The sequence below is a fragment of the Bos taurus genome, chromosome 24 (genome assembly GCF_002263795.3).
Source record: "Bos taurus isolate L1 Dominette 01449 registration number 42190680 breed Hereford chromosome 24, ARS-UCD2.0, whole genome shotgun sequence".
NCBI classification, from domain to species: Eukaryota; Metazoa; Chordata; class Mammalia; order Artiodactyla; family Bovidae; genus Bos; species Bos taurus.
Window position 1 is genome coordinate 685879 of NC_037351.1, and position 26995 is coordinate 712873.

General features: G+C 60.2%; 1 protein-coding gene across 7 annotated transcripts; it reads right to left on the reverse strand.

Annotated features, from left to right (window-relative positions):
• Positions 1 to 115: 115 nt before the first annotated feature.
• On the reverse strand, positions 116 to 26081 carry CTDP1 (CTD phosphatase subunit 1). 7 transcript variants are annotated; one of them, XM_024984613.2, is made up of 14 exons: positions 25612 to 25686; positions 23426 to 23514; positions 20614 to 20697; positions 20016 to 20109; positions 18696 to 18824; positions 17135 to 17285; positions 16166 to 16256; positions 14460 to 14626; positions 12717 to 13694; positions 12338 to 12479; positions 11559 to 11759; positions 6597 to 6759; positions 5252 to 5403; positions 116 to 915 (listed from the first exon to the last, which is right to left on the reverse strand). In XM_024984613.2, exons 2-14 carry the CDS (start codon positions 23458 to 23460, stop codon positions 774 to 776), a joined length of 2529 nt encoding a protein of 842 aa, XP_024840381.1. In that variant the 5' UTR covers positions 23461 to 23514; positions 25612 to 25686; the 3' UTR covers positions 116 to 773. The 7 variants fall into 7 exon arrangements, 5 of the variants coding, with proteins under 5 accessions (XP_024840381.1, XP_024840382.1, XP_024840383.1 ...); XM_024984614.2 differs by lacking the exon at positions 25612 to 25686 and adding an exon at positions 24242 to 25578; XR_009492678.1 differs by lacking the exon at positions 23426 to 23514 and adding an exon at positions 1228 to 4887 and having other exon boundaries at positions 831 to 915; positions 25612 to 26081.
• Between the last annotated feature and the right edge of the window lie 914 nt (positions 26082 to 26995).

Here is a 26995-nt window from a genome sequence, read left to right on the forward strand (position 1 = left end):
GCCCTGCTCACTCACCCATGAACCTCCCCACGTCTCTGCCCACGACCTCCCTGACTGGCACTGGGGTGGGGCGGCAGGTGGCTGGACCCTGTGAGGAGGGTACGGGGCAGGGAAGAAGGCTTACAAAAAAGACTTTTATTAAATGAAAGAAAAATCTGTTTGGTGGGTCACATATGAAATAGATATACAAAACTTTACATCTGATCTCACAAAGGAGCCGAAGGCGTTGGCCTTTGTCCCGATGCCCATGGGAGTGAGGAGGCGGCCTGGGCGCGAAGCCACGGGACCTGGTGTCAGCAGCCCCCACGGGCCACAGTGCGCTGGGCGCCCCGGCCCATCCGCGCTCGGCGCAGGTGTGTGCATGCCACGCAGCCTCACTTAAACCCCGCGCGCCACCGCTTCCGTCAGGAGAGCCAGGACGCCGGGCTCCTGCGCACCATCCCCTGAGTCTCGTCGGGGCCCCAGGCCTCATCCTAAGTGACGTGCTGTGGCATTAACGGCACAAGTGCCCCCGCCTCTGATGACAGACCCCACGCTCCAGCCCACACCCCGCCTCTGATGACAGACCCCACGCTCAGTCCTGCCGTGTGGCCCGGCTGAGCTCAACGACGGTCTGTGGCGTGGCCTGTACTCCCCACGATACTGTCCTTAACAAGTTGGCCTTCCTGTGGTAAAACTTCTAAAAACACCTATTTCTGCAAAATAATGTTTCTGCAGGTGGAGCTCTGCAAACAGACACGTCCTTCCATGGGTGAGCTGCGGGCCGTCCCAGGTCACATGAGGTCACCCAGCTCGGCCTCCAGCGCAGCCGCCATCTCGTCTGCTTCCGAGCTGCCCCCCTCCTCGTCCTCGCAGCTGGACGCCCCGCTGGACTCGCTGGCCGCGTCCTCTTCGTTCAGCTTCCTCTTGTGGCCCCTGCAACAGAAGCAGATGCACCGTGAGACGCTCCCAGCCCTGACGGCCAGGACCCACAGCAGGTGACACAGTGACTGTGACGCCCGAGGACAGGAGAGGGCAGGGTGGGACAAGCTGCTGGAAAGGGACATGGGGACAGTCGCCAGCAGACAGGTTCATGGTTTAGGCCTATAATCTATTTTGAGTTAATTTCTGGATAAATTTCTGACTGTGGCCAAGACTATCTTGCATTTGACATCTAATTGTTGGAGCACCATTTATCGAAAAGGAAACTTCAGTTTTATAAGAGTATGTACATCCCCTGACACACACCTCTGGTTTGGGAAAACCTTCCAGAAAGAAGAAAACCACCAAAAGTGCATCTCTCTGAGCCACAAAAGGCACGGCCAGCAGCCACACACAGGACGACGTCGTCTGTTACTCAAGCTCTACCACAAAAATGCTTCTACAACAGACAATAAATGATCTAATCGTGAGAAACACGCCCCAGACAGAAAACCACCACCGACTCCCTCAAAAGAGAAAACTCAAAAAGGACAATAAACACTAAAAAAATAGTGCGACTTAATTGGAAAGTGAAACGTAGGTGCAGTTAGGAAGCACCTCACCCCTCAGGCTGGCAGGATTGGGGGGAGGCCCTGGGCCTTGCATGGGAGCGGGACTGGCCCTGGGAAGCGAGTCCCCGAGCCGGGACGTGCAGCAGGCACGTCTCCCTGTGAGGAGACACGTCCCCGGACAACCTCCCAGCTGCATCCAGCGAGGTGCTGCGGGGTGGGCGCTGGATGGGAGCTCGGTACCCTCAGCTCCTCGGCCGACACGCCTGCAGCCTGGCACCCAGAACCGCCCCCCACCGCGAGGTCACACTCCCCCACACTGAGCTCAGAGGCTGAGAGTCCCCCACATCCTGCGCCTCCAGCCCCGCCCAGAGGGACACATCCCAGAAAAGGAGCGGGCGCCGGACACACGCGTCTAAGTCGCGGACTTTGCTCTGCACCAGGTAAGCAAAGCATCACTCTGGATGCTCTTCTGTCGTCATGGCTACAAGAAGAGCTGCAGGCAGAAGAGCTGCAGGCAGAACAGCCTTGGGGTGAGACGCATCTCTGTTTAAAAAACCACTCTGTTTTATGCTGTCACTTACAGAGAAACGTAAGGCGGTGGGATGAGGAGACACGTGAACTGTGGGTCTCTGGGGCCTGAGCTCAGAGGCCTCGCGGAGCAGCCGGGTCTGGGAGGGCAGCGGGCCCCTAGGGCATCCTGCCTCACCCTAGAAACAGCCCTGCAGCAGCTGCACCCACCCCAGACAGGCTGACTCGGGACAGGGCACAGCCACAGGCCACAGCCGCCTTTCCAGTCAGTGCCCACAGCTGGAGCTGGGCGCTGGGCCCCGCAGGGGGGGCCAGGGAAGGGAAAGTCAACGGGAAAGAACCCGTTCTCTCAGGCCCCGTTCGCACCTTGAGGAGGCTAGGCTGGGAAGAGGGGAGGGTGCCGGGGCCTGGACACAAGGATGGGGCCAAGTGGGTCCCTGCGATGCTTCCAGGAAAGGCGCCAGCCAAGCTGGGGTCGGGCGCCGGGTGGGGGTAGGCGTGGATGCAGGGCTGCAGCTCTCAAACCAAATCAGAGCAGACGGGGGGCCCCGGGCCGGCCTCCACACCGCAGGCTGACTCTGGACGTGCAGAGATGCTCGAACAGAAGGTGTTACTAAGTGTGATTAATCTGAAGCACCCAGATTATTACCCTTTGTCGAGTGGTAAACATGCAGATATGTTTAGAAATGACACGTAGAAACAGTTTTGAAAGACTGCTTAGTTCTTTATCGTTCAAACCACTGCAAACAACCCCAATAACCACATTCCTCACAGGGGTACCACCTCCCAGGGACAGAACTGGAGGTCGTGTGTGTGCACATGTGCACAGCAATAACACGTGTGCAGTGAACACACAGCCCCAGGCGGGTCCTGTTCAACTGTGGATGCTGGCCACCAGGCAGGTGGTGACCCAGGCCCCACCCTAGCTGCACGGCCTCAGCTGCAGCGAGACCCTGGGGTCATGGACTGTCCCTCCAGCTCCTCCTCGGCCACCTTCCACTCTGTGTGCTGGGAGACCCCCAGTGAGTCACCAGGGGTGGGGTGGGGGGGTGGGCAACCTTCCCGGAAGTAAGAAACACGAGGTGCAGAGACCCTCATGCACCCCAGGGTGTTTCAATGAGGAGCTGAGGCCATCAGCGGTGAGCCCCCAGGGGTGCAGATGGGGCCAGGCAGGGCGCCAGGGCAGAAGCACAGGTCCCCACAAGGGTACTCCGGGCTACTTGTCGATAAAACCTTCTCAACTGCATCTGGAGACATTGCTGCAGGGGCGCCAGCCCCTCCACTCTCAGGGCCACGGCCCCGATGGACTCAGAGCCGGGAAGATGTGAGCCCCAGGGAGACGCCAGCAGCCGGCCAGGAGGGGCGACCCCACAGCCTACTGCAGCCTCCGCTCAGAGACGAGCGCCAACTTGCTGAGCCCTGGGGGCTCCACAGGAGGAAGGCTCGGGGACCGTGGGGTCCAGTAGGCGGGCTTGCCCCGGATGAAAGTCAGGCCACAGAGGCAGTGCCCGCTGGTGGAACAGGCAAGCCTTCAGTCCCGGTTACACGCTGTTTGGAATAATCTCACGTCCAACACAATTGAGTTTTAGTGCTTAAATTACCTCAAAGGCTGGAAACAGCTGCAAGCCATGGTTAATAAAGGCCTATAATTGAGACCAGCTTCCTCTCCTCCCAGCAGAACAAGCAATATTTGTGTTTTGTTTCCACAACCAGCTGCACAGTTCCCTAGGGAAACGCTAACAGATTTAATTTGGAGAAAATTTAAGGCCCGAGAGTCATCTCAAATTTGATGTAGAATAAAGCAACAACGTGAACAGGACACAAACACGCATGCAAACTTCCTCCCCCAGGGTCCGCTGTCTGAGCACTTTGCTGTGGAAAAGCATGTAGACCCACACCTAAAGTCTGCTGTTTAGTAAATACTAAATAAAAAACTGTTATTTTGTATCAACACCTAACCCAGATTAGACAAAATCCATAAAGCACGTATGTTTGAACTGCTGGTTACACCTCGCTGGGTGTTTTGGCAAAAATAAAAGGGCAGTGTTGCACCTGGTAAGGTCACTAGTTCGCCATCAAGGCCACGTCGGGTGCACGTGTGTGCACGCGTGTGTCTGTGTGGACAGGTCTGTATTCCGCCGCTGTCCCAGCTGCACTCACAGTGGAGGAGATGGTTATTTCCGTGCACGTGGGCATTAAGTGGAGGTTATGACGGGGGGGGGTGGGAGGACAGGGCAGTGTGCCAGGAACAGGGCATCAGGAGGGAACAGCGGCCTGCTGCTACCAGGACACAAAAGGACCTGAAAAGAATGTCTCATTTGGAAACATGGGCCATTAGTACAGAAATGAGGAAACACCTGATCTGATCCAGCAGTATTGGCAAACCCTGAGCTGAGCAACCCAGGAGCACCTGCTCTGTGGTGTGGAAGGCAGTTGGGGCCCCGAAGCTGAGCGAATGCCACCTCCCGGGTGGGCTCCCGCCCGGCCCAGCCACAATGGAGGCTCTGAGCGTCTTCAGAGATGCACATGTGGGGAGCGTACCTTGGCACCAGGGTCCCGGGGCATGCAATCCGGGTCAGGACCACAGGGTGAGAGGGCACGCTCCAAGAAAAGCTTATCCAGACCTCATGTGCTCGACCGTTTCTGAAAAGCCTGAGTGTGTTTCATGACAAAAGCAGCTTTCTGAGCCCTTGAGGGATGGAGCACAGGGCTTCCCCAGCCTTCACGCCCGGTGTAGACGCGGGGCCCACGACGCCTGCACCCCTCATACCCTCCGCCCTGACGGCGGGACTCCCCACGTGCGAGAACACGGAGTCAAACCATCGTGTGTAGCCGATCACCCAGAACAGAGTTCACAGTTCTCTCCTTGACTCACGGAACAGCGTTCCTAGAAAACGGGGAAGCACAGTGTGCCAAGCGGGCTTCTGCAGCGGAGGGCGTGGTGCCACCTCCGCCTGCTGTGGGGCACTGGCCTGTGCCTGCCTGAAGGGGCCGCACTTTTTCCTCAGGTCAGTTCACCTACAGGACGGCCTGGGAGTCAGACCAGACGGCCAGGAAAACACAGATGCAGACACCCACCGGTGCTCAAACAGCGAAGCCGGACCCGGCCTCCTGCTCAGAAAGCAGGGAGGCCTCTGCCCTCTGGGGACCCCCTCAGGGTTCCCAGCCCTCCTATCAGGGTCCCCGATGCCGGGAAGACCCAACAGGATGGCGCGCGCTCACCATGTGGGAGGCGCCCGGCCCGCACTCACCTGAGCCCCCGGTTGTCCCCGGCGCTCCTCTCCAGCCGGCGCCCCCTTGGCACCCCCAGGGCCTCGGGCGGGCCACGCCCCGGCTCCTCCTCCTCCGGCGGTTTCTTCTCACTGTCACTGTCGTCGCTGCCCTCGCCCAGGATGTCGTCCACCTGACAAGGGGCCGAGCGTCAGCACAAATGGAGCACTATCCCAAGGAACCCGCCCGGCGGCCCCTCCCCAGGGCGGGTCTCAGTGCTGCCCGCTCCAGGAGGACATGCAGCAGCTCCTGCAGCTCCGATGTGGGGTCTGCCCGGGAGGGAAGGGGTGGCCCGGGCTGTGTTCCCTCCCCCACCAAGAACTCCAACACCCAACAAGTCACCATTTCTGCCGGAGCCCCGAGTCAGGGAGGCCCAGCGCCCAGGATGACGGCCAGTGCCCTCGGAGCCCCGTCCTGGGTGTGTGCCCTGCACACCTGTGCACCCCACGGCTCTAAGGGGCCCACTTCCCTGCAGAAGTCGTGGACACACAGTGGACGGTGGGGACGCCTTGGAGGAAGGCCCTGGAACCTGGCCCGGCCAGGATTAAAAACCCTCTGATGAAATTTGGGCGATGGGGGTGAAGGAGGACATCCCCGCCCCCAAATAGAGCAGCTCTGAGCAGGGACCACAGCCACGGCGGAGGGCTCAGACCAGCGACATCTCCAGTTGCAAACCTACACATGCAGCTGAGAAGGGACAAGGCACACGCACCCACGAGTTCAAGCACACACACGCTGCGCCGACAGTTCAAGGGCTGGCTTTGCTGTTGGGCCCACAGGGTCTTCCAGGCGTCCCTGGTAGCACAGATGGTAAAGAATCTGCCTCAACGCAGGAGACCTGGGTTTGATCCCTGGGTCAGGAAGACCCCCTGGAGAAGGCAATGGCTACCCACTCCAGTATGCTTGCCTGGAGGATTCCAGGGACAGAGGAGCCTGGTGGGCTACAGTCCACGGGTCACGAGAAGTCAGACACGACTGAGGGACTACCGCTTTCACAAGGCCTCGACACGTAATACACCCTCTTTGTTAAGCTGAAGGCCTCCATTTCTCCCGTGAAACGCGAGAATGCCCACAAAGGGAGGCAAGGCAGGACTCCTGTGCTCACAGACAGCGCTCACTGCTCCAAACAGAACCACACGTCCACAGACACAAAGCACCCGGACTGTAAGAGAGCCTGCAGTCTCCTCTGAGAAGCTGCCCACAGCCCACAGGCGGGGCGCCATGGTCCCCAGGCGGGGTCAGAAAGCTGCCTCCTGCACTGCCCGCACACTGGCCAGTCTCGCCCCACCGAGCCGCCCCCGCGGCCAGAGGGCAGCGTGGGCTCACCTCCTTGTCCATGCTCTCTAAGTCCTCCTTGCACAGCGTGTACAGCGGCATGGTTTCCGACATGCTGGGCTGGCGCTTCCTCCGTGAAGGACCAGGCTGCTCCCCATCCTGTCTGTCTGGCAGGTCATCACCAAACACCTGCTGGGGGCGTGGCTGCACCGCCCTGAAAGGGAAGTCACAGCCCATGAGGACAGCCGGCCCGAGCCTGACTCTCAGGACAGGTACACACACACACGGTATACATACACCCAGGGTACACACACCCACCTCGGGTACACACACACACACACACCCACCCACCCACCCACCCACACAGGGTATACATACACCCAGGGTGCACACACCCACACACACACACAGGGTATACATACACCCAGGGTGCACACACCCACACACACACACACACAGGGTATACATACACCCAGGGTGCACACACCCACCTGGGGTACACACACACACACAGGGTATATATACACCCAGGGTACACACACCTACCTGGAGTACATACACACACACACACACACACACACACACACACACAGTATACATACACCCAGAATGCACACACACCCACCTGGGGTACACACACACAGGGTATGCACACACCTGGGGTACACACACCCAGGGCACACACACACACACACACACACACCTAGGGTACACACACACACACACACAGAGGGTATACATACACCCAGGGTACACACACCCACTTGGGTACACACACACAGGGTATGCACACACCTGGGGTACACACACACAGGGCGCACAGACACACCCACCTGGGGTACACACACACACAGGACACACACACCCAGGGCACACACACATACAAGGTACAAATACACACACAGGTTATAAACATACCCAGGGTAAACCCACACACACTCCCAGGGAGTGCACACACACACACACACACACACACACACACAGTATACATATTCCCAGAGTACACACACACACCCGGGGTACACACACAGGGCATACACACACCTGGGGTGCACATACACAGAGAATATACATATACCCGGGGTATACACACAACCCCCCCTCGGGGTATACACACACACACAGTATATAAACATACCTGAGGTACACACACCCCCACCCACACAGCATACACACCCGGGGTACACATACAGAGCACACACACACAGCTGTGAAGACACACACTGCCTTGTGGGTGGTGCCTACTCAGCTTTCATCAGTCTGTATTTACGAAACTAAAGCCCAGCAGGTCCAGCCAGAATGCGGCAGGTCAGGCTCTCCTGTCCTCGGGCTGAAAGCAGACACTGACCTCCTCTCTCACCAACAAACCACACCACTCAGCGCCGGTCTGGCGGGGTGGACAGGGAGGGTGAACACTTGCCCAGAAGCCAGCTCGGGGGGATATGCCCTCCGTGTGAGGTCAAGCAGCCACAAGATCTCCGTACGGTCCCACATCAGGTCACGTCAATAACCACAGCTCTCATGAGCGTGGAAAAACGGCAACGGTATCCTTTTACTAAAGACACGCCCGTCACAGCCTCCCTCCAGGTCCAGAACAGGAGAGGAGGAACACGAGTGTCCTCCGCGGGAGGCGGAGGCCCGGGGCTCCCAGGACCCTACAGGCACCGCCAAGACGCTCCCTCCTCCAGGGACAGGACGAGCTTGGCCACGACTCCCGCCTTAGGTGCCCCTGCCAGATGGCAGTCACACCGGGTGGGCGAACAGCAGGAGGGCACCTGCCCTCCATCAGCCAGAGATTCCCCATAACGCAAACAAGCCACGGTTCTCCATACGTTTCTTTTCTACTTGGAAAACAGTCGTGTGTGACCCCATGGACTGTAGCCCTCCCTCCAGGCTCCTCTGTCCACGGGATTCTCCGGGCAAGAACACTGAAGTGGGTAGCCATTTCCTTCTCCAGGGGATCTTCCCGACCCAGGGATAGAACCTGCGTCTCCAACACTGCAGGCATATTCTTTACTATCTGAAGCACCAAGGAACTGGAAAATAGTTGCTCTTCATTAAAAAGGTGTTAGCATACAGAGGTTTGCTGTCTTAAAAAGAATGAGAAGTAAGTATTTTAAAGACGTCTCTACTCTGTCTCCTAACATGGCGACCACCAGTTGCCTAAGCCCCGCCGCTCCCACAGGCTCTCGGCATCCCACGCTGCCTGCACGACTCCCCAGGTGGGAACACCTGCGCCACCTACAGAGACTGGGGGGGTCAGACGGCCACAGACCACTCCCCGCCCTGGTGTTAGCAAGCCCACAGCAGCCCCCATGGCCAACCCAGGAGAAACAGAGATATGCACACGTTTACAGCGGCCCTGTCGCTCAGAGTCTAGAGCTGGACATGCCCCTGATGTCCTCAGCGGGTGGACAGTCACAGAAACTGCCGCACCTTACACCACGACGCCCTCTGAGCAGTCGACACAGTGACGCTGGGGCAGAGTCTCCAGGAAGCTGAGCCGGGCAGAGCTACGCGGCGCCAGCCCGCCAACCTGCGCTCTCGCACGACAGGACAGGGACGGACACAGACCAGGGGGGCTGTGCACGGGAGGCTGAGCGGGGCAGGGGGCCGGTGGGGGTGGGCAGGGAGGCTAGGGGTGGCCGCTCCAGGTCTGGACCGTCAGGGCAGGCATCTCGGCTCTATGTGGGCTGCAGGTCTGGAGATGTGGCCACTGGGGGGAGATGGTTAAAGGGTCCTTGGGCTCTCTGTCATTTCTGTTAACTGCCTGTTCCCCTACAATCATCTCCAAAGAAAACCTATACTATAAAAAACAAGACATTCACAACCTGCAGCATACAGCTAACAAAGGGCATAGAAGAAGCTGTTTCAGTGGCTGACCCACTGGGAGACGCATATGAGGCATGCTGCCGTGGCCCCGACCTCGCACCCTGCTCATGGCCCCAGCCCAGTGACCCCATGGAGCCGTGCCTGCCACACAGGCAGCCTGGACCCGTGCCCCAGCCCGGTGGCTCTGAACAGCAGCTGCTCTCCCCTCCACGGTCCCAGCAGTGACCTGCACATGGAGATCCTGTGTGAGAGGCACTCCGTCCATATTCCCCAAGGACCTCTGACTCCAGGCCCCTTGCGGGCTGGCACCTTAGCCCAGAAACAGAACATCAAAGCAGGAGGTCTGAGACTTAAGACTCCCAAACAAGTATCAGACGGAAGCAACTGCCCAACGGCTGTGGTGTCCGGTCACAATCGGGTCTGCCCTGGGGTTCCGGATCAGAACGTGGCCGGCACGCCGCCCCCGGGAGTGTAGCCCACCCTGCCCTTTGCACACCCGTGGGCTACACGCCGCTACCTCCAGGAAACAGGACCGGAAAGGGTGGATGGCCCAGGGGGTGGCCTAGCTGGGCGCTTGGAGGTGAGCCCAGCACCCTGTTGGGCTCACCCTCACAAGGAGGAACCTCAGAGATGGAGCTCACTGCAACACTTCGGAGAACAGCTCGGTGTAAGGATGAGTGCATAGCAAGCACGCGCCACGCGGCGACAAGCAGGACATGCCACACACGCGTGGAGAGCGAGGAGCGACAAGACCAGCTTCACAGAACAAGAGCCCCGTGAAGCTTCTGGGATGACAGAATACAGAGCTGCACCCCAAAACCCAAACGCTGTTTAGGATAAGCCGCATGAGTTACTATAGAAACACTGGGCTGCTTTTGTCCAGACGGCGCACCCTCCATAGACATGCACTGAGGCCAGCGCAGCTCCAGGGCCCTCAACCCACCACCCGAACACCTGCTCTCCGTCAGGGAGGACCTGACAGAGAACACAACGATCACCGCAAAGAAAACCCCAGCAGGCCACGTGTCCACACGGACGAGGAGATAGCACCGTTTGGCTGGCAGCACGGGACCAGCGTCTCCTGAACCCAGGCAGTGATGCAGCCCTCTCACAGCGACCGCCACCCAGGAGGACCAGGGCAGAACTCCCAAAAGCCAGCCAGGAAGAAGCATCAACTCAGGGTGTAAGATGACAGCCAGTGAGGTGGAGGCGGGTCCACAGGGCTGCAGAGGCCAGAGACGCGTCATAGCGTAGCCGTGCACCCGAGATGGGCCAGGGCCGGGAGGCTGCCGGGCGGGACCACGGAGCTCAACAAGCCTTGGGCGAAACAACAACTAACTCCCCCATTTATCAGAGTCACAGATGTCCACGACCTTTAACCCAGCCGGAAAGCAACTCCACAGGAACAAAAGCAGCACACAGGCTCACAACGCATCTACTTAAATGATTAAATGTCACGTCGTCATGAAAAAAAAATCAAAGCTCTATCAGTGACCATGCTCTTGCTGCTGCTGCTAAGTCGCTTCAGTCGTGTCCGACTCTGTGTGACCCCATAGACATCAGCCCATCAGGCTCCCCTGTCCCTGGGATTCTCCAAGCAAGGACACTGGAGTGGGTTGCCATTTCCTTCTCCAATGCGTGAAAGTGAAGTCGCTCAGTCATGTCTGACTCTTAGCGATCCCATGGACTGCAGCCTACCAGGCTCCTCCATCCATGGGATTTTCCAGGCAAGAGTACTGGAGTGGGGTGCCATTGCCTTCTCCAGACCATGCTCTTAGTTTCAAATAAAAAAAAAACCACCAACCAACACCTAACTGAAACTGGCCTCAACCAGTGAGTGCATCCGTCTGTCCACAGCTGGAGCCCAGCAGCAGGACAGACACACAGCCTACAGTCTCCAAGGCCCGTGTGTCTGTGCAGGGCGGGAACTGCTCCCGACAGGGCAGCCCTGTGTCTCAGGGATGCAGCCGGCAGGGCAAGACAGGAGGGCCAGGGCTGCCTCCTGCTCCCTCACTGATCCTGGGCAGAGGAGGGCCACGTGTCCATCCAGGCGGAACCACACCTTGTCCGGCCCAGCCCCACACCAGACGGGAGACTGTGCACCAGGCCTGCCCCACACGCAGCCTGCTCCTCGCAGCCGGCCATGGCTCAGGGGTGGCTCCCTGCGAGCAGATGGAGTACCTGAAGGAGGAAAGCCCTGCGTGGGGCAGGGCGCCAGGCGGCCCGGGGCCCGAGGTGGCTGTGCGGATGAGCTTGCCCGTGCTGGCATCGTAGATCCGGACTTCAGGACCAGGCGGAGCCTTCGGGTGCACAGGCGTCGGGTGGAACAGGGCGGTGGGGACCAGGCTCTGCCTGTCTGGGAAGGACGCGGGGCTGTCCTCCCTACGGGTGAGAAGGAGGGCCGTGTAAGGGGCTGGAACCCATGGGACCCCGGCAACCCCTCCCACCGGGACATGACTCTGCAGGGGGCATGTGGTTCCTGGTCAGGCCTGGGGCTCTGCCACAGCCTTGGACACAGGCCGGCACTCTCGGCACTGCTGTCTCTCAGGCTGTTTGCAGCCCTGCCTGTAAACCCAGCACCTGCTCTCATGGAGAGGGGTGCCCGTGAGCCCTCTCCCCCAACACCGCGGCCCACACACCTCCGCACCTGCCCTCCCCCAGCCACCACCTCCCTCCATGTTGGACTCTGCAGACACCCCGGGACTTGACAGAGCATTCCCAGCCTCAAAACACCTGTAAACCAGGAATCATGGCAGAATGCTGTCTGGTGTCTTAGAAGCAGCGATTCTGCTCCTTCTCCAGGTGGCACCAGGGAGACGGGCTATCGGTGACACCCCGCTCAGCAGGGACAGGGGAGAGACAGGCAGGTGTCTCCGCAGATGGGAAGCCGCGGGCTGCAAGCGCTGAGCAGGCCCACCGCCCGCACCTGCTCGTCGGGGACCGGGCCGCCTGGAGCTCACCTCTGTGTCCTGCCCTGGTCATCGCGCAGCGGGAACAGCTGCTCCTCCACCCTGTCCCAGCGCTCCAGGCAGCTCCACAGCCAGTCGGGGTTGACCACATGCAGCTGCCCGCACTCCTGGGCCTGGCGCACCTTCTCCGTGCCTGCAGGCAAACTCAATCCACTCAGAGCCACGGGATGGGGGGCAGGGCGCCTCGGGGGCGGCAGGGACAGAGGGGAGAAGCTGGGGCTGGGGGCAGGGGCACAGAGGGGCGGGGCTGCTGGGGCTCAGGGCTGCTGGGGTTCAGGGTGGGGGACACGGAAGGGCAGGGCCGGGCGCTTCAGGCCTCGGGGACACCTGGACCCCGCGCTCACCAGCGGGCGGGCTGGGGGTGACTCACCGGCCCGCGCGGCGATGAGGTGGGTAGGCCGGGCCGGGTCGTCCGGGTCGAGCACGAGCTGGGTGAGGATGCGCGCGCCCAGCGCCCGGGCATGGTAGTGCTCCCGCGTGCGCTCCACGGGGAAGTTGGTGGGGTGCAGCCCGCTGAAGATGATGGCCACATCCGCCAGCACCTTGCTGCGCAGCTCAGGGACGATCTTGCGGATGTCGGGGGCCTCGGGGCTCTCGCCGCTGAGGAAGCGGTCATACTTGGCATAGTAGTCGGAGTGCACGCGGGAGAGGATTTCCTCCAGGTGCACCAGGTGGTCGTCGTCGTCCGCGTCCTCCTCCTCCTCCTCCTCCATACTCTGGTCCAGGGACTCACCCACCGTGATGCCCGACTGCTCGCTGTTCTGGGACTCGGTCTCGGCCTCCTTGCGGTCGGCGCAGCCACCGCCCAGGGCGCACAGCCCATCCCGCTCTCCGTCCTCCTGCGCGTCCGCCGGCACGCCGGGGCTGGGCTCCCCGCAGTGGTTGGCGCCCGCGAGCCGCTCCCCGGCCGGACCTGGGGGGCCTCCCTGCAGCATGGCCTTCCCAGCGTCGCGGGCGGCCTGGGGCTTCCTCCGGGTCCGCCTCTCCCCGCTCTCCCCGTCGGAGGGGGCAGGCGAGGGCTGGCCCTCGGACTCGCTGCTGCTCCCGCTGTCGCTGGGCACGTCCGGGTCCGCGTCGGGGCCGGCTGGACCCCGCACAGGCCTCTTTTCTGGTGGGGTCTTTCCGCGCGGCAGGTTACCTGCCGAAGTCCCGCGGCCGTCAGCGGAGGGGGTGCGGGCAGTGGGCCGGGGGCCCCTCTCCTCCTCCTGGCAGGGCCAGCACCCCCGAGGGCCCGGGCCCCCGTTGAGCTCCCGGGCGGGCCTCCCAAGGCCGTTACTCTCCACCGTGGACGCTGGCCTTCCTTCCTCGGGGTCCCTGATGGACAGAGGCTGCTCTGCGGCGTCTGCACCTTCAGGACGATCGACCAGGTGAGGACACAGAAGACAAGGCCACCGTTACTCAGCGAGCAACAGGAAGCCTCCTGTGGACACACTGCCCGCCAGCCCGTGCCTGCGGTTCCAGTCACCTCTGGACGGTGGCACACACCAGGAGGCGGCCAGCGGGTGACTGCTCCAGGCTGGCTGCCTCGTTGGTCACTGGGTTAGGGGCTCCACAGGGTCCGAGACGTGTGGACCGCTCTTGGCTCCCAGGCTACGGTCAGAAGGCCCGTGCCTCAGCCGTGCGGGTCGCCCTGGGGCCTCCCTCCCCTCTGCCTGGCCTCAAAGTTCTGCTTCAGCCAGTGCAGCAGTTAACTGTATTCTCAAAATAATTTAAAAGCTAAAGATTATCAGAAACACTTTAAACCGAAACTTCAAACTTTCTCCAGACTTTGGGCTCGACTGGCCGGAGGGGCTCCGTGTAGGTCTGGGCAGGGTGCAATGGCCCTGCCTCTGCGGGAGCCCCCACACCACACCCCTGGGCCCCGCTGTTCTTTCCAGGGAGAACCAGGAAGAGGGGCAAGTTCAGATGCATTAAGTCAAGTAGCATTCTTCACTCAACTCAACAGGAAAGACGCTCAGGCTAACACTGTTACATTGAAACCACATAGTATCAGTGTAACAAACAAACCCACAGGGCCTCTCTGAGGCTGAAACACAAATAAAGGAACAAAACCAAAAACAACTGGGAAGGAGCAGTAGCCACAGTTGAGAAGGGACAGCAGGGGCCCACCCACCTCTCTTCCTCGCTGGGGGCTCCCGGGGCGCAGACGGGGCATGGATGTCCCCAATGCCCTGGAAGTAGACGTATTTCTTCACGGTTATCAGGTTGGGGGCGAACTTCCAGACGTCTTCTCGGTCGTCGATGATGCAAACCATGGAGTCTCCACAGGGAAAGAGATTTCTGGAAGTAAATATGCATCACTAGTACCCTTTATGGAAGTCACCACCCGCCGAACATCTACATTGTCTCTCACGTGGAACCAAGGGAGAGCAGGCTAACCAGAACCAGGCATGAGCTGCACGGAAAGGCTTGTTTAAAAAACAAGACTTTCAAGATTTCCAGAGAAAGTGACACTGAGATTGCTAACACTCCTCCCGTGTCTGGCGCTCCTCCGGGCAGGAGCAGGACAGAGTGAGGCGTCAGGGCTGGGGAGAGCCCTGCCTGGGGGAGCTGGCGTGGACCGACAGGCCCGGCCGCGGCCTGACCCAGCAGGCCATCGGCCCGCGCCATGTGAGAGCTACCGGCTCCAGGCGGGAGACAGAGCCCCACTCACGTCTCAGCTGGGCACATACGTGACGTCAGGACAGAACAGTGATGCTGGGGTGCCAGGGGAGCAAGGGTCCAGAAAGCCCGAGGGACACAGGCCCACTCTGGGGTCTCGTCACCTTGTTTCTGCCCCCAAGGCCGACATTCAGACAAGCAAGTGCGAAGACAGAGAGTCAGAAGATGGTGCTTCCTGCCCATCTTCCAGGCCTGAGGAACAAACCCAGCAGAAGCGCCTGCCACTGCTCAGGTTTTCCAGCTACCACTAAAGGCAGGAAGAAGGCTCACATGTCCGGAATGACTTTCCGTGCGTCTGTTTCCACGGCACAAGGTGCCTACAGTGACTTACGCTGGTGATGCTTTCAGCACATCTAACTCCAGCAAGACCAGGGAACAGCTTGCGGCCAGAAACCTGCCTCACCAAGCACCCCCGCCTGGAGCTGCCAGGAGCCCTGTCCCTGGACACCCCGTCCTCAGGCAGCTTCTCCCCTGACAAGCATCACACCTTCCCTTGTGCCTGTATCTGCTCATCCAGATGCTCAACCTGTAAACACGAGCGCTGTCTCCGGACAAGTACTCCCAGGCTCTCTTATGTACTACAGACGTGAATAGGACATCCTAAACCTGAAACTCGAAATGTCAGCTAAGGGTCACCAACACCGGCCAAAAGACCACACCCGAGATAGGGGTATGTACCCCCTTATCGGGGGGAGGCTGCCTCTCTCTAGGTAGAAAACAGGGAAATTCCTTATACAGGCTGAGCAAGAAATTCGCAATATAAAACAGGCCTTCAGTGAGGGGTCGGGGGCCAGGACCGGAGGGGCCCGTGGGGTGGAAGGAGGCAGGACGCTGACGGCAGGGTCAGCATACGCAAGGCCCTGAAGGAACAAGGCCCCAGGGGCGGCCAGGGGGCTGCAGGCGCTCCGCCCCAGGCGCTCGCGCCCTCACCCCGTGCTCACTCCCACATGTGCGATCCCAGGCTCCAGCCTGAGCCCCCCAGGAGCCACTGCTGCCTGGACATTCAGGGAAAGCAGGGAAGGGAAGGGTCTAGTTAGAAGACAGTGGCTATCCACACGCCAGAGTGAACGCTGGGGACAGGGAGAGGAGATACGGAACCCGCAGCCTAATGCTCCAGATGCAGACTTTACAACCGGAAGTGCACAGCCAGGTACCTACCTAAGGTTCCCTGTTTTGGAAAACGGGTCAATACATTCATCCCTCGATAATATTCGATGAGAAAACAGCTTCTTCTCAGGATCTAAAAAGCCTTTGAAAAGCAAACAGGACACGGTCACATGTCTGAGACGCGCTGCCGTCCCACTGCGTGTGAGATGGGGAGACACGGAGCCCACCCCCCTTAGGGGAAGGGGATCGGTCCAGATGCTGACAGAGCCCCCACCCAGATGCTGCTGGCTCAGCAGGTGGGGTGAACACAGCTCAGTGCTGCCCCAGGAGCCCAGGGCCTGCCAGTAACCAGCACGGGGACCCCACACATGCCACGGCTCCCGAGAGGGGCCCGTGGCCTGTGCATGTCCTGGGCCGTCGTGTTCGTACAGCAGAGGGGAGAGCAGGGCATCCAGGCAGTGCTTTGAAACTCGCCCCTGACAGCAGGACTGCATGGACATGGACGAGGAAGCACCTGCCCAGCCACGCACGGCACCAGTGCTCAGCTGTTCCCAGGCTCACTGAGTGCCCACCAGAGCCCCCGCCCTCTGTGACAGGACCCCAAGGTCACAGACTTGACACCCACGCCGACTGCTGTCTACTGAGACAGACATGTCCCCGGTGACCAGGCTGGCAGCCCCGAGGGTCTCTACCTGTATAAGAAAGCTCTTATAGAGAGCTCCTACTTCCCCGAGCGTCTGTGATCCTGACCAGCCTCTCCAGGGGCCGGCGGCGTGCAGCTGACAGAGGGACAGGGGCTTGCACTTGGGACTGGAGCGTGACTGCTGGCCGAGCAGAGCAGAGATTCTGGAGGACTGGCCTGCCCGCGCCCCAGCCACTACCACGGGGCCGAGGCCGAGTCAGGCAGAGCCTCTGACCTTCCCTCCATCTGCAGGACCCACCTTTGAGAAGGAGAGGAGCCAAACCCACACGCCGGCCGTTGAGTATCCAGAGTGGGACAAAACCCCATGGGCTGCTCACCTGCGATGGTGTGCGCGTACAGCCGGCTGCCGAATGTGAACACGTGCAGCTCGTACAGCCGGGCCACCTTCTCCAGGAACTCCTTGCAGTGGGGACGCAGGCGTGTGTGCAGCATGGGCTCTCCCCGGCCTAGCTGGAAGTGGAAGATGCCCTGCAGAGAGCAGGCCCAGTCAGAGGGCAGCGCTGACATGTGGCAGGTGACAGCCGCCAGGCTGGGGGCTATGGGGGGGGAAGTCACGGCAGCACAGCCTGCCGCGCCACACAAACGCCTTCCTCTCTCACACTCTGTAAGGGGGCTCAGCCTTTTCCTGCATTAACCGCCTGGGTGAGTACTCCGGATAATCACAGCGACTGCCCACAATAGCCAGGTGACCTGTGATAGCTTCCTGTGACAACTATGGCGCCTTAGTTGTCTGAGGACCGGGCACCGGAGGCCTCACTAAGTGTCTCAGGATTCCGGTGGACACTCACGTCCCAACCATTTCACGAGCACCCTGGGTGGGTCACTTCACGCAGGGCAGGTAGCCAACCACCGCAGATTCCAGGGTCTATCCACAGTGCCTCCCGGGGCCAGAGAGGAAGGTAAGCTAAGAGCCCCACACAACTCAGCCTAACTTCCTTACGGTTATAAAATGCAACTCCACTGACTTACAGCACAAAAACAGGTCCATCTTTAGGAGACAGATGAGATCAGTAACTCCAACCTGCTCACACATGATCAACATGCACGTAAGTCTACTCTCCTTAGAAAGTTAAACTCTGATCCTTTTAATTGTTTATCATTCATTTTCCCAGTAATAATAAACTCAAAAAGAAAAGGAAATGACCCGAGGCATTGTTAAGTTTTCACTGGCTATAAATCTGTCACACTGTTCACGACAGGGCTACTCTGGTAAAACACTTGGGAGTCAAGATGGTACAACCACCACCGCCCCCCCCCACCACCAGCCCCACGCTCAGCGGTAAATCGTCTGGACACTGCAACAGAAAAATCCTCAAATCCCAAGTCAGGGTATCTGAGGTTAAGGGTTCAACCCACCTCTCTAAGTGCTGCCCGCAGGTCTGGGAGCTGTGGTGGTGGGGAATCGGGAGGGCACAGGAAAGCCCCCGGCAGTGGGCATGGTCCACGCGGCCCCAAGGACACCTTGCTACCACACATGCAAGTGGGTGTGATGCAACCGTTCAAACTCTTATGAAACGAAATGTCCGGCTCCGCAGCAGACAAGCCCCGAGTGGCTGCAGTTGCCACCCCGGCACCCCACCCCTGCCACCCAGCTCTGCCGCCCATGAATGCGGTGGTCGTGATAAGGAAACCCTGAGACATGTCCACAGGCGATGGCACAGACGGCATGGAGAGCTGTCACAGGACAGAAGATTCCACGACACAGAAACACTAGCCATCCGAACACCTGCACTGCTCTGTGGGAGAGAGGGTCCACTCCAGCCCCCACCAGCTCTCCACTGTCCCCCAGCGTGGCCGTGAGCTCAGGGGCAGAGCCTGTTCACTTCCTAAGCGGAACACCAGGCTCCTTCCCAGGACGGCAGTGCCGCCCGCGCTCACCTTGTTGGACATCTGCTGGCAGTGCTGCTCCGTGGTGTGGATCAGCGTCTGGTCCAAGTCCACCATGAGCACCAGCTTCCTGTTGCGGTGCAGTCGCTGCTGGTCTTCCCTCCCCAGCTTTTCTGCTTGCTACAGCCAGGGAGGCAAAGAGAAATGACTGAGGAAGGCTGTGTGGCGACAAGGTGACGCTCCGTCTTCTCAGGAAACAGAACAGGAAGCTGGGGGTGCCCGCTGCACCCACGCGCCCAGCAGCCCGGAGCCGATGCCCTGGTGCCTGAAGCCCGTTCCATTTGCTCGAATGTCCTCAAGCCAGTCTGACCGTGACCGCATCTGGTTACATGTGGACCAGTGATCGGGGCGGGGGGGAGAGGCAAGAGGCTAAGTCTATACGGACTCGCTCAGGGCGGGGTGCTGGAGGACTGAGACTCTGTAAGCCGCGGGGCGGCTGCGGCCGTCCTGATGAGCGACAGGAATCCCACCTTGTGCTCCCGAAAGAGTTTATGCAGAAAGGCCAAGAGCTATTCTGTTACAGCAGAAACAGCGGGAACACTTCCTTCTCTTTTCTACCTCAGACTTCCTTGTTTTGTCTTAAACATACGCTTACGTACTTATGCTTAGATTTCAGTAATTCAGAGAAGTCAGAATCACGTCTCTGGCATTGTCTTTTCCACAAAACACAAAGTAGGCCTGTGTCGTTTACAAGCACAGTGCTTCAACTGACAGCTTACAGAGACGCAGAGCTCCAGGGCTCCCTCAACAAGACAAGAAGCCAGTGCCCTGTCCTGGTGAGGCTCGCACACGTGGGGGCCCTGACCCAGCATCAGGAGGCCTCTGGCCAGCACAGCCACGTGACTCTCGCAACGTAGAAGAGCAAGCTTTCTGTTCCCAGACCTCCCTGCAGCACGCGCACGTCTGCTCGTGAAAGCATGCACTGGGCCCCCACGCCCACGTTGCCAGCACCACTTAGCCGACACCGCTTACTTCCTGCACAGCCCTGCTCCCAGGCAGGGGCCTTCCGGTGCCCCCAGCTCACGACCCCGCCCGGCGGCCAGGGCTCCCCGCCCAAGGCTGTCTTCCCCTCTGAGCCCAGGCTCTGGGGGAAGCATCCCGGAGAGCTCCCACCCCAAAGGCAGGGAGATAACAGGAGAGGCACAGCCCCCGTCCCGCGGACAGGCCGCTTGCTTCACACGGACCATCCGTGCACTGTGGTCACTTGGGATAGTGACAAGAACAGGCCTGCCCCCTCCGCCCCCACCCCCACCCTGACTGAGGAGTGCCCCCAGGACCACCCTCCCAGCCCCGGCCCCCCAGGACACCTACCTCGGAGCTCACCATGAGCTCGGGGACGCTGTGCACCATGGACACGGTGGCCGTGGACAGCGGCACCTGCGGCCGCCCGTTCTCGCTCTGCAGCCTGCGGGGAGAGGGGCGCTGAGGCTAGGGCTCTAGCTCGCTAACTCACGGGGACTTCAGCTTGGCCTAATTCTAGTAGACGTGCACCACGGGCCTAGTGCTGAAGTGTCCTCCCCATCTGGAAACACAGGAGCACTGAGGAAGACTAAGTCACACTCACAAAGTTTCCTTTGAAAATAAAGACGGTCCCAGAGGCCCACAGTGTGAGAAACAGAAGGGTCCACACGGCTCCAGACGCGCGAACCAGGGACACCCTCGACCACGGGGGCAGACGTGCCCAGGCTGAGACACGCCCAGGCGAGAAGTCCAGGCCAGGTCCAGGACGGCAGTCCCACAGGGACAAGGAGGAGGGCTCGTCGCAGCTCCTCCCACCACACCGGGGTATGCGCCTCCCGAGGAGGCAGCCCAGCCCGTGGCGTGTGGGGGACAGCGGGGCCGCCGCCTGCACCCAGCCCTTGGCCCTCGCCCCCACAGGCCCCGCTGCTCCCAAGCCGCCAGCACTTACTGGGTCAGGTCCTGGCCACACTCGGCGCACAGGCCCTTCATGACGACGGGGTGACTACATCCTTCTAAGCGCACCAGGACTGCCCTGGAAACGGGGGAGAACAAGCACACATCAGCAAGAGCTGCAACCCCTGGGCTTATTGGATGCCCCAGGACTGCAGGGGGTCACGCCGCCCCCGAGCCATCTCTCTGGCGATAAAGTGAAGGGCTTTCCCCTCCGTGGGTCCTTCACGTGAAACACAGCAAAACTACCTACGGAACAACAGAAAGGACTCAGGATGTCCTGTCAGATAACAGAAAACTGTCTCAAAACGCATGAGAAGCTTACATGGGATTCTCCTATGGTTTCTGATAAACAGCTTAGAAAAACCGAAACGTTAATATGACAAGAAACAACTCGTTAAAATACAGACAGATAATAAATGATTCTTGTCTCCCGTAGTCATTCCCAGTCTAGGAAAAGGCTGTGATTAATCTAAATTTTTCTGACAGGACTAACATTCCTAGTTTTCATAAACACAGAAATTGCTATTTTCTTTGTATATTCACCTCAAACCCTGGTGGCCTGGCAGCGGTCTCTGAAGCGGGGCTTTCAGCTCCGCAACCTGATGGCTGTGGGTCAGCGTGCCAGGCAGGCCAGCGTGGTCCCACCTCCCAACCCGGCGGGCGTGGGCCCGGGCGCCCAGCATGGGGGGCCCTCGGGTTGATCCTCACAGACTCTCTGAGGCCTCTCCCGCCTCCCGGGCAGCGCCCCATCCCTGCTGTTCATGACCCGGCTCCCCGTGCCCCCAGCCATGTCCCCCCCAAGGCCTGTGCTGGGCTGGCGGCACGGCCCCTTCCCTGAGGGGCCACCATCAGCGCCATCTCAACCCCTCCCCGAAACTGCCCCCTCTCCCTGACCCTAGACAGGCTGGGGGAGTGGATGAGCCCCTTTCCTGAGCACACACAGCTCCTCCAGGTGACCGTGCCCGTCAGCAGCGCCGGCGTGGGGTCCCGCCTGCTTCAGTCCTCGGTTCTGGGGGGAGGCCACTGCTGCCACGGCCCCCGCCCCCCACCTGGGACCCAACTGCATGACAGGGAGGGCGGATGGGGAGGATCCCTTCCTGCCAGGGACCCTCCTGCGCGCAAGGGGGGAACGGGCCCAGGATGCGCCTGAGACCGCGCAGTGGAGCTGGCAGGCAGACGGAGGCGCTCCGCTCCAAGTTGAGGGTGCCCTCCAGCATCTGCTCACGGGTCGGGGCGCTGTGGGCCCTGTGGCACCTGCACACAGCCTGCCGCCTGCCTCCTGGGACACCCACAGGTGGCGGGCGGGGGAGAAACAGTGACTGCTCATCCACCATCTCACTGACGCCACTCACGCTGCGGTCACAGGCCCCGCAGACCTGCTGCCCATGAGGCCACAGGGACACAGCGGCCGGTGGGCTCCCGGGCCAGGGGGCCCCCACACGCCACTCCTCTCAGCAGGTGCGGCTCGGGCTGACACTTGCCGGGTAAGTTGCAGGAACGCCCAGCCCACATTAGAGGGAAGCCGACCTGACAGTCACCTGTGTGTATCCGCGGGAGGCTGCTCCCAGGACCCACAGGTACCAGAGTCGGGGGATGCTCTAGTCCCTTACGGAAAACGGCCTGGTGTGTGCACACGTCCTCCTGTATACACTGGCTGTCTCCCGGTCACTGGGGACACCCACCACAAGGTCAGCACTATCACAGTTGCTGGTATGCGGCAAATTCAAGCTCTGCTTTTTGGAACTTTCTGAATCCCTACTCTCACTGCTCAGATGTTCTGACCCAAAGTCAGCTGAACACACAGGTGGGGAAACTCGTGGACAGGGAGGGCCGACTGCATTTTCTGTAAGTTACAGGACCAGATCTGCCCCCCAGGGTCAGAGCTGGGTGTGACACTGTCTGTCCAGCTGACTTGGGCATCTCTGCTTGGGCTTAAAAAATATCCCCCCAAAGAGATGCAGTCCCCAGAGAGGGAAAGGGGGTCAGACAGGAGCAACAGCCACGGCCTTTTGGCACGAGATGCCCTCCCTCTTCAGCTCTGCAGACCTTGCCATGGGCAGGGTCGTTCTACCCTCAACCCACTGCACAGTCAAGGGACTGATGTGCTGTGAACTCTAGAAACACTTCAACCAAGGAGACGAGCCTCAGAATGGCAAGCCAGCCACCAACACAGGCCCACCTCCCCGGTGGGTGAAGAGAGGCCACGGGACAGGTGTCAGTGTGGTCCCCACACAAGGTATTCCCCTCAACACACAAGGACCAAGCTCTTCGGAGGCTTCTGTGCTCAGGCTTCTGTGTCTGCTCTAACGGGGAGCTCAGAGCGCACCGGCTGTGTCAGGGAGCGGGTCCCGGGGTGCTGCCAGGTGCTGGATCTGGGCAGGTCGGACGGGTGAGGGGCGAAGGGGCCTCTTCAGAGCGGTAAACGTCTGGCTACTGAAGAGCACTGGGGGGCGAGGCGTCCAGACCAGGGCTGCACTGAAAGGAAGCAGGACTTCTGTGAGAAAGGCTGATTCCAGGGCTGTGTCAGGGAACAGGACCTGGAAGGGTGCCTGCTGCCTAGTCCAGGATAATCTGAGTGTTGAGAAAGTGACTGGAATGGACTATAATCCACTGAATAAGAACCCATGAGTCCACGCCAATAAGTTAGTTTTTCTTACAGTAGAAAGCCAACCAAGAAAGGAAGAAGAAATGAAGGAATTAAAAACATCACCACTGTACAATCCTGATACAAACAGCAGATTCAGACAGACAAGCTACCAGGCACAGATAATGCTAGTTGGACGTCAAGAAAAGACGCAAGCACGCACCTACACAGCCTCCTCCTGTGCCGGTCCTTATCCATCACCAGGCTTGTTTTCTGATTATTTTATGTGTATATTTTCCTTTCCTTTGGAGACTTCAATGTATCCACATGAATTGAAAAAAAAAGTAGACAAGTGAAAAGAAAGGACAAATAATTAACAGAAATACTTTCTGCTAACAGTGCCTTGTCAGAATATTTCCAAATCAAAATAATTTCAATCCACATATGCGTTACGAGGACAGAAACAGACTCTTCCTTCGTCTACTTCCCCCACAGGGATGCTCCGGGTGAAATGCGGCCTAAGCAGACAACAGTGTGGAGAAAACCCGGGGAAGCCCAGCAGGGACAGGGCTGGTGTGTCAGAACCTGCTAGGACCTCGTCTCCTCCTCTGTCTAAAAGGTCAGAACAATCCTCGCTCTCCCTGACAGTGTGAGCGCTACAAAAACACGCAATCCCATCGCATGTCACAAGAGCGTCTGCCATTTCCACTACATCCAGAGACAAGTTCTCTAAGTTCCTGGAACTGTTCTTGCCGGAGAACCACCTCTGGTGTGGTCAGGATGAGGCCAGCTGATGACAGCGATGATGGACCCAAGGACAACTCTGGCCACAGAGCCTGGCTCTGGGCTGGTGCTTTACACACCCTCTCAGACCTGAGTTCCAGGAGAAATGCTACCACTGGTCAGAGTCTCAAAAGGCCCCGGGACAAACCACTGCAGTAAGATACCCCAAGACCTGAAACACCAAAAACACACAGAAAATTACCCACAGCTGGGAACTCATCACTAGGCCAGCTGCTGGGCTGACTGGCGGCATTACCTGCCTGGGCTCCCCTTGCTTTGCAGGACGGCTGCACGTGAAGGCTCGCTAGCTGCTGTGACCAGTAACCGGCCTGCCTGGGCCTTGGGGTCATTTCCGTGCAGTCAGAGTAACAGAACAACATGGAGCAGAGGTCTTTCCCTCAGGGGTTTTCTACCCAGTCAAACGGCAGCATCAAGCAGCATGTCCATCGTTCAGGTGGTGGGTTTACAGGCTCCTTAGGGCCCAGGCAATGGTCAAGGAAGATCTGACTTCAAAGCAATGCTGAAAGCACACCGGGGTGTCACACACAGCGAGCCTCTCCCTCGTAAGGCCAGGCGGATGGCTCTGGCGGTGGCCAGTGAGAGTGCAGCCCAGCCACCTCCCCTGCACTCTGCGGCAGGTACAGAAGGCTGAAGACCTGGCTCTGCCTCCAAAGATGAGAGAAGAGAAATGGATGCGGGATGAGGTGCCCAGGACTGCAAGGCAGGCAGGCTCTAGCCATGTGGAACCATGTGGAAAATGTTCAACAGCCAGAGGATGAACTTGCGCCACCAGGAGAGGAGCAGGGGCCGGTGCCCACCTCTCCAGGGGAGGGCCAGGGTGGGGAGAAAGGGAACTGAGCGCCCAGGGCACTGGCGCCCCCACAGAGGGAAACGGCACCCCAGCCACTGAACAGGAGGCAGGGATGCTCACCTGCACCAGGTTTCCGTTCCTGCAATGGAAACAACCACACCAGTCATGTGTACACAACTTTGCGCACAACACTGGTCAACTTATAAACAAACAAACAAAAAATCCCTTCACAAGTTTAAAACATTGGGTACAACAGCAAGAGCCGATGGTAGAAGGATACACTACTGCTTGCCCTGACCTACCTATGCCAGAGCCGCACCCCCTTCCTGAGCTATGCAGCAGAACTGCCAGGTTTTACAACCGCGCTTCACAAGGTTTACTATGACCTGAACAATTGCATGCCTCTCAACAATTAACGCTGTGACAACAAGCATGAAACACGCCTGCTTCTTCCTGTACGCGCTATGACCCCTAGTTTTCCTAACTTACAAACGTAACGTCTTGGGTGGAGACACCTGTCACAGAGAGAAAAGAACGCAACTGTCTTTCAAAGAGTGCAATCTCGGTGACACATGGCTTTTTTTTTAAGTTTGCTGCCTCCGATCAGTAGATGACTAGCAGGGACTGTCATCCAGCCTTAGAAAAACAGGCAGAGGCGCAGCTGTGCGCCCTACCTTCCAAACTTCTCCCCGAGCGCAGCCCCTTCAGCGGCAGCTCGGGAGACCCTCTCCCACCCAGTGCCCAGCCCAGGACCCGCTCCCGGCCCAGGCCCAGAGCTCCCTCCAGACCTGGCTTCCTTCCCCGTTACCACTCACCCGGGGGCCACCACCTGGCCCGGCTGCGCGCACAGCTCTCGCACCACGCCCGCGCGCTCCGACCTCAGCCTGCGCTCCGCGCGCACGCAGCCTCCGGAGCCGGTGCGGACAGGGGCGGGACCGGGGGGCTGCGTGGAGGCGGCGGCCTCGCACACAGCCAGCACGGAGCCGATGCGGACGGCAGCGCCAGCCGCTACCCTCCACTGGAGCAGGCGCAGCGGCCCGGGGCCGGGGCAGCGCACCTCGGCTACGGCCGGCGGCTGGGAGCCCTCGGAGGGAAGGCGGCCGCCGGGCGGCGCCTCCATCCTAGCCACGCGGAGACGCTGCGGAAGGGCGCCGGCAGACGATCAGGGCCCGGCGTCCCTCGCCGCGGGCGGGCGACCCCGGCCCAGGAGGGGACAACGGCGGTAACGCTGCGATCCTCAGCCCCGCACCGGCTTCCACCCGCCGCCCGTCCCGCGCCGACTTCCGGGACAGCGTGCGGAGTCACGTGTCGCCGCGCGCGCGCATGCGCCGAGGGCCGTGGCGGACGCACGCCACGCGGGACCTGAGAGGCCAGGCCGGTCCCCGGAACCGGCCGCTGCCTGGACGGCGCGGGCGGGGCTGGGCCTGCTAGGAACGGGGCCCCTTCGCCGCGTCCACCCCGTGAGCACCAGCATCCAGGACTGGCGACGGCAGGCAAATCGGGCCCCCCGGGCCGCAAATCGCGTCAGGCACTGCAGCTGGACGTCCTGGGACTACGAGTCCCGGCGTCCAGCGCGCCCCGCGGGATCACGAGTCCCCGTCTGGCTCCGGGAGTCCCGGCATGCAACAGGGGTGTCTGTCCCGCAGCTCCCAGCGCCGGCTCGTGGCCGGTGCCAGGAGAACTACAAGTACCAGTATGCAGCGCGCCCCGCCGCCCTTTCCGCGCCGAGGGCTGGCTGGCGTCTCAGGACGGCGGGGCCGAAGACCCGGCAGTCGGCTCTCGCCCGGTCTGGCGCCGCGAGTACCGGCACGCCGCAGCGGCCGTCATCCCACGACCCCTCCCATCACCCTCTGAGGCCGGTCGTCCTGGACTGCGAGGCCCGGCGTGCCGCTGCCCCGGGATTCCGGGCTGCGTTGTGAACCTCGGCGTGCGGAGCGGGCGTCGTGAACCGCTGGCCCAGCGTATCCCGTGCGGCGCAGGGTTGGGGCTTGGTTGCCAGGTCCCCTCCTCGCCCTGGAGTGCGTGTTCTGGGGTCTCTTCTGGCTGGACCTTCACCATACTGTCCGCCTCGCCTTGACCCCGCCTTGGGAGACCTGGTGCACTGCCCGCAGACAGCGGGAGCCGCCGCGGAGACGAGCTGATCCAGTCCGGGAGCAGTGGGCGAGGTCGTCTGCGAAGGCCTTCAAGGTCTTTCTTGAT